At 39.4% G+C, this 14,464-nt stretch overlaps 1 protein-coding gene across 1 annotated transcript in view; it reads right to left on the reverse strand.

The window, feature by feature from the left end:
- Nucleotides 1–14,464, reverse strand: part of MCPH1 (microcephalin 1) — a 260,272-nt gene that overhangs the window by 244,402 nt on the left and 1,406 nt on the right. Inside the window, exons 2-3 of the mRNA XM_016185613.2 lie at nt 14,219–14,310; nt 9,187–9,305 (exon numbers count right to left, since the gene is read on the reverse strand). Of these exons, the coding sequence (XP_016041099.2) occupies nt 9,187–9,305; nt 14,219–14,310 (211 nt within the window). The remainder of the gene's footprint in view (nt 1–9,186; nt 9,306–14,218; nt 14,311–14,464) is intronic.

Below are 14,464 nucleotides of genomic sequence, written 5' to 3' on the forward strand. Positions count from 1 at the left end.
GTTTTTAAAGTTGCAAAAGATGCATTTTTTCTCCTCTAGAAATGTGACAACTGACCTATCAAGTAGGTGTGTCTCACACACTCAGGGAGATGCTGACCTTTCCCAGGGAAGAAACCACTGGATACTGGTATGCTACCCAGTGCCTAGAAAGGAATACAAATCAGTACACATGGTGAAACACTAACGTCACTACATAAAACCCATGTTCACCAGGCACTGAAGCAGCATCTCTGAGGACTCTGAATTTTCCTTAGAAACATAACTTAATAGTGTCCTCCCATCTAGTGGTGAAAAAGCAAAGTGTTTTAAGAGAAGCCTCTAAAAGAAGCAGCTTGTTGACTTTCCCCTTTAGAGAGGAAAAGCAGGTGGTCTCTTATCACCTCTCTCTGGAAACCATCTAAGGAGTTCTTTCCCATGAGGACCATCACCCCATCCTGCCATCAGGACAGATTCCACTAGCTTATGTCTGCAGGTCCTCTGCTCTGAAACCCAGTCAATAATCCCCTATGCGAGCTCTCCAACAGGGAAAGAGGACACGAGCACTGGGGAAGAGAAATGTACTGGCCTGACTATTCAAGTATCACTCCTCCCCAGGGATTCTGGAATAAATTTGAGTCCCAGTGCCCTAAGGCAGAGGGGCAAGGAGGAACTGAGGCTGACCTGTGTGTGTGGTGGAAGGAATCTGGATGAGGGGGCCACAATCCCACAAAACAATCTGAATGTGTGCTCCTGGTTGTGGCTCAGGAGTGGTATTATTTCTGCACCATGCCACTCCCTTGGAAAGCCTTGGGGATGAGGTAGTATATAAACTCAGTCACAAGGAAAGAAAGTGAATAACTGCAGGGAGGAGAGGTATCAGAGGAAACGAAACAGCAGATAAACACATGCAAGGCCTCAGACTGCGTGCTACTGCTAGGTCACACTGTCATTTGTATTCCTTTGCCTGGTCTCCACAAGCTTCACACAGCTAAGGCCAGAATAGACTGTGGCTAGTCCCCTTCTTATTCCTAGGAGAGACCCCAATGAGCATACTCACCCCTGCTCATCTCTAACCTAGAGGCAGTGACATGTGTCAGGAGATGAAGAAAGCTTCCCAATGTTATCAGAGAAGACAGTTTTAGGACAGTGAGTTTCTGATTGTCATCTTTAGCTAAACTTACCCTAGAGGTGTGGGCTCCTATAGGTCTGAAGCCTCTATGCCCTGTACACCTTCTGGATCTGCATATACATGACTGACCACCCACCCTCAGCTACATATATATCACAGAACACATCCTAGGAAATAAAAAACCTGTATGACTGATTTCATGAGTCTTGTTTAACCATCTATCAAATTCTCAAACAGGTGTTGTGGTTGGTCTGAAATAACTTCATCAGTAAGAAAACGGGCTTTCAAAGTACTTCTGAGAAAGAAGAAAAAATATGGAGGTATTACACTCCGCAACTTCAGTTTATATTATAAGGCAACAATAATTAAAACAGCATGGTACTGAACTGGGCCACACATATGCAACCACATAATACATGACAAAGGGGCCAAAACCATTCAGTGGGGTAAAAAAGGTTTCTTCAACAGATGGTGCTGGGAAAATTGGACAGCCACATGTAGAAAAGTGAACTAGACCACCACTTAACACCATATACTAAGGCCAAGTCAAAATGGACCCAAGACCTGAATATTAAATGAGAAACTCTAAAAATTCATAGAAGAAAACATCAGTGAAATTTTACAATATCTTCACATCGAAGATGTATTTGCAGACTCAACTCCACAGCATGAGAAGTAAAAACAAAAGAACAAATGGAAACTAAAAAGCTTCCATACATCAAAAAAAAAAAAACTACACAAGGATAACCAGGTATTCCAATAAATGGGAGAAGATACTGCACTTCACACATATGACAAGCAACTGATATTAAAAACCTACACAGAATTGGTAATATACAAAAGCAGTAAACAAACTCAATAAAAAAGTGGCTCAAAGAACTAAACAGTTTTCTAAAGAAGAGATACACATGGGGGGAGGGGGACCGCTTCACAAGCAGTGAATCAGGTCTACAGGTATCTCTCTTTCTCTCTCCCTATCTCTCCCTTTCTTCTCAACTTTTTATTTTTTTTTTTATTTATTTTTTTTTCCTCCAGGGTTATTGCTGGGCTTGGTGCCTGCACCATGAATCCACCGCTCCTGGAGGCCATTTTTCCCCCTTTTTGTTGCCCTAGTTGTTGCAGCCTCGTTGCAGTTATTATTGCCATTGTTGACGTTGCTTTGTTGTTGGATAGGACAGAGAGAAATGGAGAGAGGAGGGGAAGACAGAGAGAGAGGGGAGAGAAAGATAGACACCTGCAGACCTGCTTCACCGCCCGTGAAGCGACTCCCATGCAGGTGGGGAGCCGGGGACTCGAACCGGGATCCTTACGCCGGTCCCTGCGCTCTGCGCCACGTGCGCTTAACCCACAGCGCCACCGCCCAACTCCCTCTTCTCAACTTTTGTCCTAGCAAAAGACAAAATAGAAAGAAAGAAAAAAATGGCTGCAGGGAGTGGTGTATTTATAGTGCTAGCTAGCACCAGCACCAAGCCCCACCAATAACCTTGGTGCCAAAAGAGAAAAAGAGAGAGAGAGAAATACATATGGCTCACAGACATATGAAGAAATACTCCACTTATCATTAGAGAAAGGCAAATTAAAACTACACTGAGATTCCATCTCACAGCTCTGAGAATCGCTTACATTAACAAAATAAAAAATAAGAGGTATTAGCAAGGTTGTAGAGAACAAGGAACTCTGCTATACTGCTAGTGGGAATGTAAACTGGTGCGGCCCCTTTGGAAGACAATATGGAGTCCTTAAATAAAAATGGAAATACTTTATAGTTTAGCAATACTACTCTTTGGCATTTACACAAAGGACACTCAAACACTAATGGGAAGGGATATATACACCCTTATGTTCACAGCTACATTATTCACAATACACAAAGACTGGATGTAACCTAAACGCCCATCAAGAGATGACTGGCTAAAGAAGGTATGGGATACATATTCCATGGAATACTACCCTTCAATAAAAAAGATAATATTTATAAAAAGAAAACACTTATAAAAACCATAGGGTAAGAGATAAATAAAAAAAGTTAAAAAGGAGAAAAAAAAAACTATAGCCACTATAAGATTTATTTAAATAAAGCAAATGTATGTGTCTAATATAATTATTTAGTGTTATCAAGCACAGAAGTGGCCACTACACCTAGCTATGTCACTAGTAGCAAAGATAATTCTTAGATTCATGCTATTCAAAATATTATATTAATTTCTGCTACTAAAAAAAGATAATATTGTGTCCTTTGGGACAAAAATGGATGGACAAAAAATGGGATTATGCTTAGCGAAATAAGACATGAAAGACAAATGCCAAATGGTTTCACTCATATGTAGAATCTAGAGATCTGATATACAAGAACTTGCAAAACAAACGTGTACGCACACATACATACATACACACACACACACATACACACACACACACACAAAGGAACAAGCAAACTGTTTCTAAAACTTGTGAGAACTATAGTGGTTATCTTTGTGAGGTGGGAGGGTGGGACACAGAGTTTTGATGGTGGGTGTGGAACTATACACTGTAATCTTAAAATATTATAATCAACTATTAATCACAAATAAACAATGAGTGGAAGAAAAAGAAAAAAGCTTTAAACTTAGAATTGTGGCCAGTGCTGGAATTCCTATAAACCACAGAGCAGGGTGGGAACCATAGCCTTTCCATCTCCACTGGGCGTTTAGCCCAGTGCCACATGGGTAGACCCACACCCACAAAGAAGAGAGAACTAGGTGAGTAAGGCAGACTTTCCTCCACAGTGAAATCAGCAAAAGCAACCTCCACCCCCATGTTGAGCTTCAGGAGGTTACAGGAGTAGCTCCAGTGAGTAGCAAAGGGGTCTTAGCACCCAGTACCCTAATGCTTAAATAAGATGTCCCCTCCATCTAGGTGCTTTCCCTGTCCTCAAAGCCTAAGTCAGGGTGAGGGATTCGTCCTGTAGGACAGAGTCCCCTTTCAACCACAGGACAAAAGGCTTCTAGAAGAGGCTCCCTCTCTTGGCAAGTGTGTGTCTGAGTAGGACAGATTAGATGGACTCAAGATGTAAATCTGAGCAACAAGCAGTGAGTGATTCTTAGGCTTTCTGGACTACATTCACCCGAAAGAAAGAAAGGAAGGAAGGAAGGAAGGAAGGGAGGGAGGAAGGGAGGAAGGAGAAAGAAAGAAAAAGAAGGAAAGAAAGGAAGAGAAAGAAAGAGATCAAAAACCTCCAACAGGCCTTTTTTTAATTTTTAAGATGAGCTATATTTGTGATTTGTGGATATTTACTATAGTGGAGATTTAAACTGAGCAGTACATGGATTTGTTAAACAACAAGCTCAGGGTCAGGGAAAAAGTGCAGCGGTAGCACAAAGCAACTTGAATGTGAGAGGTCCCAGGGCTTAATCTCTGGTACCACTAGTAGCCAAAGCTAAGTAATACTCTGGTCCAAAGGGAAAAAAAAAAAAGTAAATTAATAAAATGGCAAATTCATTATATATTAATACAAATAACTATTATTTTTAAAGCCCTACTTTCCATGACAGAGTAAGTGAGAAATGTAGCAAGATGCTTAATTTTTACAAATAATTTTACCCAACTCCAAAGGGGGGGAGGTGGGTGCCAGTTCTAATTTCCCATGTATATTTTGTAATAACATGCCTCTGTTTAGAGGAAACACTAAATATTTGCATGTGGACAAAGATAAGACAATTGTAGACCATACTCACATTCTGTTAGTTTGGTATTGTTATAACAAGTTCCTTCATGCTGAAGTCTCAATAGAACTGAAGTCCTGCCAGCCTTTACTCTTTCATTCTTACTGCTTCCCTTTTCCAGAATGAAAATGCCAAGTGCCCAGCAGAAGCACCAGAATTTTATTGTTTTTAAAAAAGAGCACTCACTCCCAGAATGACCCCTACGAACTGGAGTTCTAGTGACATCTAGTGACTTCATGTATTCTGTGCTCACTTGAATTTGACGCAAATAGATTGATGTAAGCCTGGGCCACAATAAGACAGACACCTAGCACTAAGGGACTCTGTGGGCTCAGATCAATCTGTTGAAGTTCAAGCTACCTAAAAATTAAGAAGGTCCAAATAAAATTAATTTAAATTTTTCTTGTACAAATTAGGAAGAGTAAACAGTATGAATAAAGGTTTAAGGAAGCAGGTGTTTTCATACTGCTAGAAAAAATGGAAATTGGCACTGTCTTTAGAGATAGTCTTACAGCATTTATCATAAACTTAAATACTCATGCTCTATGAACCCCAAACTCCACTTTTGGAACTCAAACCGACTGAGAGACTTATTAAACAACTGTAAAAAAAAAAAAAAAAAAAAAAAAAAAGAAAGAAAAAAAAGAAATTAGTGGGGTCCAAGTGGTGGTGCACCTGGTTGGGTGGACCTGTTGAAATGCACAAGGACCTGGGTTTGAGGCCCTGCTCCTCACCTGCAAGAGGAAAGCTTTCAAGTGCTGAAGCAGTGTTGCAGGTGTCTGTCTTTCTCCCTTCTCTATCTCCCCTTTCCTCTCAATTTCTGGCTGTCTCTAGCCAATAAATAAATAAAGATAATAAAATAGATTAAAAAGTGAAATTAGGGAGTTGGGCGGTAGCGCAGCAGGTTAAGCGCACGTGGCATGAAGCACAAGGACCAGTTTAAGGATCCCAGTTTGAGCCCCCAGCTCCCCACCTGCAGGGGAGTTGATTCACAGGTGGTGAAGCAGGTCTGCAGGTGTCTATCTTTCTCTCCCCCTCTCTATCTTCCCCTCCTTTCTTCATTTCTCTCTGTCCTATCTAACAACAATGACATCAATAATAACTACAACAACAATAAAAAACAAGGGCAACAAAAGGGAAAATAAATATAAAAAAAATTTTTTAAGTGAAATTAATAAAAAAATGAATATGAAGGCTTGATGTCATACTATTTCTCAGAAGAAAAAAGACAAAAAAAAAAAAACCCTCATACTCATTAATCAGAAACTGGTTACATAATTAATTACTGGATGTCCATTACATTACATTCAGATCAAAAGAAACAAAAATCTGTCTATACTTAGAGATTACAGCACAGAGAAACATATGAAATTCATAATAACATTTATAAATAAATAAGACAGTAAGCTTTAGTTCAGAAAACTTGCAGGACATAAAATCTATAATCAATTGTAGTTCTTTTAAAAATATTTTTGTTTATTTTGGATAGAGACAGAAAGAAACTGAGAGGGAAGGGGGAAGATAGAGAAGATAGTGAGAGACATACACTTGCAGGACTGCTTCACTGCTCATGAAGCTTCCCCATTGCAGGTGGAGCCAGGGGGCTTGAACCCATGTCCTTGTACACTTTGAGCTCCCCCAGATGTTCTACTGCCTAGCCCTCTTTTTTCTTTTCTATATAATTTTTGGTGAAAATAATTGTTTACAAGACAGGTGTTGCTATATGCAGTTATATTTCTAAACATTAACTAATCAATCTGAAAAATTAATTTTAAAAAAATGTACTTATAGCAGCATCCTAGCAACAAAACAACAAAACACCGAAAGACATTAAAGACCTAAAAAAATAAAATAAAATAAAAATGTCAGTCATGAATTGAAAGGTTAAATAATTGTTAAGAAACGGTGCCAGAGCAACTGAACAGTTACATGTTGAAAAATTAAACTAGACCACCACTTAACACTATATATATCAAAATTAGCTCAAAATGGACCAGAGAGCTGTATATTAGACCTGAAACTATAAAATACATAGAAGAATGTATCAATGAAACACATTAGGACTTGTTCCACTTCACTCATCACTAGAGAAATCCAAATTAAAACCACATTAAGATTCACCTCATACCTAAGAATAGCCTACATCAAAAGGGGCAAGGTAAGCATTGTTGAGGATGTGGAGAAAGAGAAACTCTGGAGGCTGGGCGGTAGCGCAGCGGGTTAAGCACACATAGCTCGAAGTGCAAGGACAGGCATAAGGATTCCAGTTTGAGCCCCCCCAGGCTCCCCACCTGCAGGGGGGCCACTTCACAGGTGGTGAAGCAGGTCTGCAGGTATCTATCCCCCCCCCCACCCTCTTGATTTTTCTGTCCAATCCAACAAAAATAATAGCAATGGCAACAATAAAAATAATGGCAACAACAAAGGCAACAAAATGTGAAAAATGGCCTCCAGCAACAGTGGCTCCATAGTGCAGGCATTACCCTAGGAGCCCCAGGAATTAACCTAGAAGCAAAAAGGAAAAAAAAAAGAGAAACTCTGCTACACTGCTGATGAGAATGGAAACTGGTAGAGTCATTATGAAGAACAATATGGAGAATCCTTAAAGAGATAAAAATGGAAATGATTTATGATCCAGCAATACCACTCCTAAGCATTTATCTAAAAGACACAAAAACACCAATTCAAAGGGACATATAACTGCACTATTCACAATAGCCAAAGACTGTAAGCAGCGTAAAGACCCACTGACAGAAGACTGGATAAAGAAGCTATGAGACATAACACTCAATGGAGCACTACTCAACAATTAAAAAAAGACAAAATTGTTTCCTTTGGGACAAAATGTATAGAACTGGTGGTGGTGTGCTTAGTGAAAGACAATTACTGGCTGGGTTTACTCAAATGTGGAATACAGAGAATTGAAAAACATGACACACAGACCAGTGAAACTGAAAGTCCAGAAATAAACCCCCACACCTAGGGACCATGGTTCTGTCTCAATCCTACACATTTCTCTCCTTTTTCACCACACAATGCTTTGTATTTTCTGATGCTCACAATTTCTGACCTGTTTTAGCTTCCCTTTGACCACTGTCATAGACTAATTCATTTCTCTCTTCTAATTCCTATGAAGTCCTACCCTTAGAATTGGGCTGTAACTGGACCTGGGGTAGAGAGATCTTTAAGGGGCTAGGTGGCAGTGCACCCAGTTGAGAAAGATGTTACCAAGAGCAAGGACCTAGGTTCAAGCCTTGGCTTCCAATGGACAGGAAGGAAGCTTCACAAGTAGTAAAGCAGTGCTGCAGGTATCTTTCTGTATCCCTTCCTCTGCTCTCAATTTTTCTCTGTCCTGTCAAACAGAAAGAGAACGGGGGGTGGGGGGAGGAAGAAGAGAAAAAAAGGGGAGGGGAAGGAGGAAAAAAGATGACTACTAGGAGTGTTGGATTCATCGTACAGGTGCAGGCACTGTGTAATAACCCTAATACTGATGGCAACTGAGAAAGAGAGAGAGAGAGAGAAGACACTAAGGTTAATGAAATCCAGTAAGACAGGTTAAGATCACACCAGAGAGACCAGAAGAAACAGCTAAGAAATACTTAGGAGAAACCACCCCTGCCTATACAGGCTGCAGACCTGTTGAAAACAACTTTTTGAAAAAATATTTATTTATTTATTTATTCCCTTTTGTTGCCCTTGTTTTATTATTGTAGTTATTATTGTTGTTACTGATGTTGTTGTTAGATAGGACAGAGAGAAATAAAGAGAGGAGGGAAAGACAGGGGAGGAGAAAAAGTAAGACACCTGCAGACCTGCTTCACTGCTTGTGAATCGACTCCCCTACAGGATCCAGGATCTTTACGCTGGCCCTTACGCTTTGCACCACTTGCGCTTTGCGCCACGTGTACTTAACCCACACCTTTTTCTTGTATACTCCACCCTGGCTGTGGGATCCACACAACCTGTTCATCACAGGCCATGTTTTTTTTTTTTTTTTCTGTTAGAGAACGGCTTTACTAATATAAACAAACACACACACACACACACACACACACACACACACACACACACACACACACACCTTAAAGTATTAAGAAGTTTAAATAGGTCAGTTATAGCAAAGGTGGCAATTCCATATCCAGGAATGCTTGAAGGAGAACTGCTTTATGGGCCTGCTCACTTCCCTCTAGTTACGGTTAGGGATTATGAACCAATCCATTTTCAACTGTAAAAACTGAGGCATCAGGATGGTAAATGCCTTGCCCTTCTAAGCAAAAAGCAGAGACCAACTTTATCTGGTTCTATGAGGCACACAAAACATCCACATGCTCCACCAATATTTGATACTTATGGGGAAAAATGAAGGAAATTACTTACTTTTCCACCCAGAGCACAGAAACCAGCTTCACCCCTCTCTTCTGTGCTTTGTCCCAAGTGCTCTGGTATCCATCTTTAAAAACCACATGAGTTACCTGTTTATTAAAAGTTTTAGAGACCTGAAGAAAAAAAATGCAGAAAATTTAAATTATTACTATTTTCAGTTTCTGAAGTACAATTCTCAAAATGGGTATTCAGTATTTGTTTAAGCAAGCTGCTTAAAAACCCACATCTGCTATCAAACATATATTTATCTCCATCCCTTCTCAGAATCCATGAGGAGCTATTGAAGGAAGAGTGGGAAATTTATGAAACAACAGCAAAAAAAGTCTAACAAATTGGCATCTGAAAGTGGGCACCAGAGTGCCCTAGGCAAAAAGCCAAAGCTTTCCAGAAGAGGAACAAGACAAGGAGGCCTAATAACTCCATCTAATCACCTGGCCCTAGCTCTGAAGTCTACCAGGAAAAAAAAGCAAAAAGTGAAGTCTAGTCAGCAGTTAAAAAAAAGACTATACTGTGTCCGTAGGGACAAAATGAATAGAACTAGCAGTGATTATGCTTACTGAAAGTAAGGAAATGATAGATGATCTCACTCATATGTGTAATGTAGAGAATTGAAATATATGAACTTGAAAAAAAATGTATTCAATATATAGTCAACCCATACTTATGACCTTATGAGAAGTATAGTGGTTACCACTGAAGGTGATGGGGGTCACATAACTTTGGTGGTGGGAGTGGTATAAAATTATCCACCTATAATTTTGTCATCTTGTAAATCACTATGGAATTAATAAAATTTTTCAATATTTTTATTTATTATTGTAGAGACAGAGAAACTGAGAGGGGGAGAGAGAGAGGGAAAGAGACAGAGAGACACCTGCAATTCTGCTTCACCACTCATTTAGCTTTCCCTCTGCAGGTAGGGAACAGGGGCTTGAACCTGGGCCCTTGTGCACTGTAATGTGAGCATATAACCAGAGGTGCCACTACCTGGCCGCCATTAATAATTTTTTTAATTTATTTTTTAAGAAAGGATAGATTAACAAAACCATAGGGTAGGAGGGGTACAACTCCACACAATTCCCACCACCCTCCCCTGATAGCCTTCCCATTCTCTATCCCTCTGGGAGCATGGGCCATTTTTTAAGAAAAATAAAGCAAAAGGTGTTAGGATTTAAAAAATGGAAATACCCTGCCACATACAGTTTGACTGCATACATTTCTTTTATCTGAAATACCACAGAATTCACAATGTAGTTTGACAAATTAAAGAAACCTAAATCAACAAAGGCATACAGGCTCACAGGGTGCCAAGATTTGAGTTTTGTGAAAATGTTATTGCTGTCCATACTGACTTGCTATCAAACCAATCCCAATCCAAATATTAACAAAAAGTCTTATGATGCAAACTTACAGAATGATTCTGAACTATAACTGAAAAAGCAAAAGGTTAAGAGCAAGGACTCTCACTCAATTTCTATCCATCCCAGTTACCTTCCACCTCAATCTTAACAGATTTTGTTGGTTTCTTATATATTCCTTTAGAGTATCCCTAAGCAAATATTTTATTTACTCCTTTGATTACATAAAGAAATACGGTGACTTCAAAGACCCTTTTTAGTGTGCTCTTAAACAATTTATATTGTATTGCACCAAAGTAAAAGACTCTGGGGTGGGGGGGAGCGTATAGGTTCTGGAAAAGGATGACAGAGAACCTAGTGGAGGTTGTATTGTTATGTGGAAAATTGAGACATATTATGCATGTATAAACTATTGTATTTACTGTAGACTGTATAACATTAATCCCCCAATAAATAAATCAAAAAATATATTTATTGTTTTAGAAAGAGAGAATGAGAACCAGAACATCACTTTGGCACATACAGTGTTGGGACTGAACTTGGTACCTCATCCTTCCAAGCCTAGTGCCTTAGTTACTGTGTCCCTTTACAGACTATGTGTGCTCTTTTTTATAAATGTACAGTATTCTATGGTGTGGGTGTACTACTGTTCATTAACTAGTTCCCTACTGATAAATACATAAGCAGTTCTCAATGATGTGCTATTACAAATTGGAATATGAAAAAAAAAGAAAGAACAGATGGACACACTGAAAAACAAATGGGAAAGCCTGATTAGGTGGGATAAGTCATGAAATCAGAATCTATGGCTATGGAGTATGAGATTATCTGATTGATAACAAAAGTACTACTTCAGAGCCTGGTTAAGGGATAGTCTTTCTTTCCAACACTGGTGCTGAGACAAGTGAATATACATGAGAGTGAAGCAACTACTTAACACTAGAAAAGTTAACTTCAACTGTACTGGTATGTGAAAATCAAAAGACACAGCTTCCAGAAAATAACATAGGAGAAAATATTAATAGCTATGGAGGTAAGAACAGATTAAAAAAAAAGTCACTCCAAATTAAAAAAAAAAAAAAGAAAATCTTATTCGGGGGGAAAAAACTATAGTTATCATCAAATGATACCATCAAGAAGGTGAAAAATCAAACCAAGCAAATACTGCAATGCCGATGACAGGCAAAAGGGGTCAATATATATAAAAATAGCTACATATCTATGTATCTATCAGTATATCCACAGAGAATGCACACAAACCATTAAAAAAAAAAGCAAGAAACCCAATGGAATTATGAGCTGGAAACATAAATGGGCAGGAAAACACAAATGCAAACCACAAGAATATTCACAGAAACAAAGGAAATCAGACAAGGCCAGATTTACATGGCAGTAGACACTGTTAATTTTCTCAGATGTGACAAAGGACTGTTGGTTATATAGAAAATTGTCCCTGTTTTTAAAGGATACCTACTAACTATATTTAAAAGCAAACTGTGGTGGCTGCAACTGACTTTCTAATAGCTAAGAAAGTCCACAAACACAAATAAAAAATCTGTGTTGAGGAAAGACAAGTCAATTAGAAAGAAATAGCCTTAAACCTATATTCGCTGTACTGTTTCCAATGCTCCTATTCCAAATCTTTTGAAATTAATGGTGAAAAACAAAAAGAATCAAGAAGGCTACAATTGTTTTTTGTTTTGCCACTAGGATTATCGCTGGAGTTTGGTGTCTGCATGACTCTGTCAATATGCTGGCCATTTTTTTATAGTGAGTGATAAGGAGAAATACAGGGAGGGAGGGAGAAGAAGAGGGAGGGGGAGAGAGAGAGAGACCCCCAAGGAGACAACTGGGGGATTGAACCAGGGACCTTAGAGCCTTAGGCATTAGTCTTTTTGCATAATCATTATGCTATCTTCCCAGCTTCAGTCAATCATCTTCTTAAAGCTTTTTTGTCATCTCACGATCTTCACCTCCCTCTGAAACTTTTTTCAGATAGGGACAGAAGGAGAGAAGTTAAGATACCACAGCAGAGAAGCTTTCTCCAGGCTGAAACCTGGGTAGTGCACATGGCAAAGCAGGCTCACATTCAGGTAAACTATCTACAATCTTAATGCCATCCTCACATTGTTTTGTGTTCTGTTCAGCCAGGTAAGTCCTTAGCCCAGAGACACAGAACTCCCAAGGTTCAAGACCACATCCTTCAGTCCTCAGAACTCTTCTTTCAAACCAACCCCTAGACGATCACCCTCAGGGCAAGGATTAGGTGGAATCAACATTATAAAGCATTCCATACATTTATTTCATGCTCACCCATAGCCCTGGGTCCCCATCCCTGTCCAGACCTCCTTGTCTTCTCCCATCATCCAGTTACCAACCTTACCACCCCAAATCCCAACATACCCTCACTGTGTTCAAAGCTGCACATGCGCTGACGGCATCTGCAGGAGTATTCTTTGGTTCCTTCCCTCCAGGTCCAATAATCCCTAATTCTATACCCTCTATCCATTTCACTGAAAATTCAACAAGGACATCAGAGTTTTCCAACCTCCAGCAGACTGGTTAGTTTCCACTAAAGATTCTGCAGTGTTCTGGAATTCGGCTTCTGAAGACTATCCTCCTGACTTAATTTTCCTGATCCTTCTTGTTCTCCTTTCCCCTGTCCTAGAACTACTAAACAGACTGCATCTGCTGCACGTTGTTTTTCTTGATTGAGAGGCATGGGTTTACACTTCTGCCCATGCAGGTTTTTTTTTCAGACAAAAAGGAGACAGAGAAAGACCACAGTATGGAAGCTACCCCCAAATGTGGTACAGTCTGCTCAAACCTGAATTGCATGCAGGACAAAGCAGACACAAAGTTAACTATCTAGCTGGCCCTACAGCACTGTTCATCCCAATTACCTAGGTCATTAACCACTTCTGTGGCCTAACTTAGCTACAACCCCCCCCACCCCCGCCCTGCCACCAAAATATCACCTCTAGCCTCAACAATTTCAAATTCCAGATTTGTACTGGTAATTCAAGCATAGGCATGTCTCAGGGCTACAGGATACACTATAAGTCTGTATCTCACTTAGTTAAGGTATTCACAATGCATCTTTCTACTACACACTTTTAACAGAATATAGTATAGTGTAAACAACTTTTACGTACACTGAGAAAGCAAGAAAATTCATGTATTTCATTTTGTGATACTGACCTATTAAAAAATTGAACAACACAGCATAACATAATTTTCAGGTGCACATACTGAAATCAGCATATATGTCCTCTTATTCCAGACTAAGCCCACATGCACACCAATTTCCTTTTAGCAGTCATACTGTGCTAATCTGCAACCAACCTTACAATCTCTCCCAGGTGTGTCCACCTGCCCAAACTGATAGCCTTCCCCATAAAAACTTAACTCATTTTCATGCATACCTTTGACTATCACCATCCAAGGTTCAAGTAACAAAAGAAGGATTCCATTTATTATTCTCTCATCTCACACATCCCAAATCTACTGACCTAAACTCTTCATATCATGATTATTTTCTTTGTTCTCTGGCCACTGATCCAGTTTTTTCTTTGTTCTTCTCCTTCTGTTAACTCCCCAAAGAAGAAAGTGTAACCACATCTCTATGCATTACCATATATATTTTTTTTCCAGAAAAAATGATGTACCTTTGCTCCCATATCCACAAGTTGGTTTGTAAAGGTCTTTGAATAATTTTCTGTTCCATTCGCTGACCACACTTCAACATAAGCCACAACATCTGAAAATAAACAAGATAATCAGCAAACAAATACTTTAATACGTTTCCAGTATCCCTCTCCCCAGAACTTCAATACCCCCCCATGTTCTGTTTACATTAAGAAGAGAATTTAAAAATTCTTCTATACGAACCTATTCAAAGTAGCAGAGTTATG

This window comes from Erinaceus europaeus, chromosome 2 (assembly GCF_950295315.1).
Source record: "Erinaceus europaeus chromosome 2, mEriEur2.1, whole genome shotgun sequence".
In the NCBI taxonomy this organism is placed as follows: Eukaryota; Metazoa; Chordata; class Mammalia; order Eulipotyphla; family Erinaceidae; genus Erinaceus; species Erinaceus europaeus.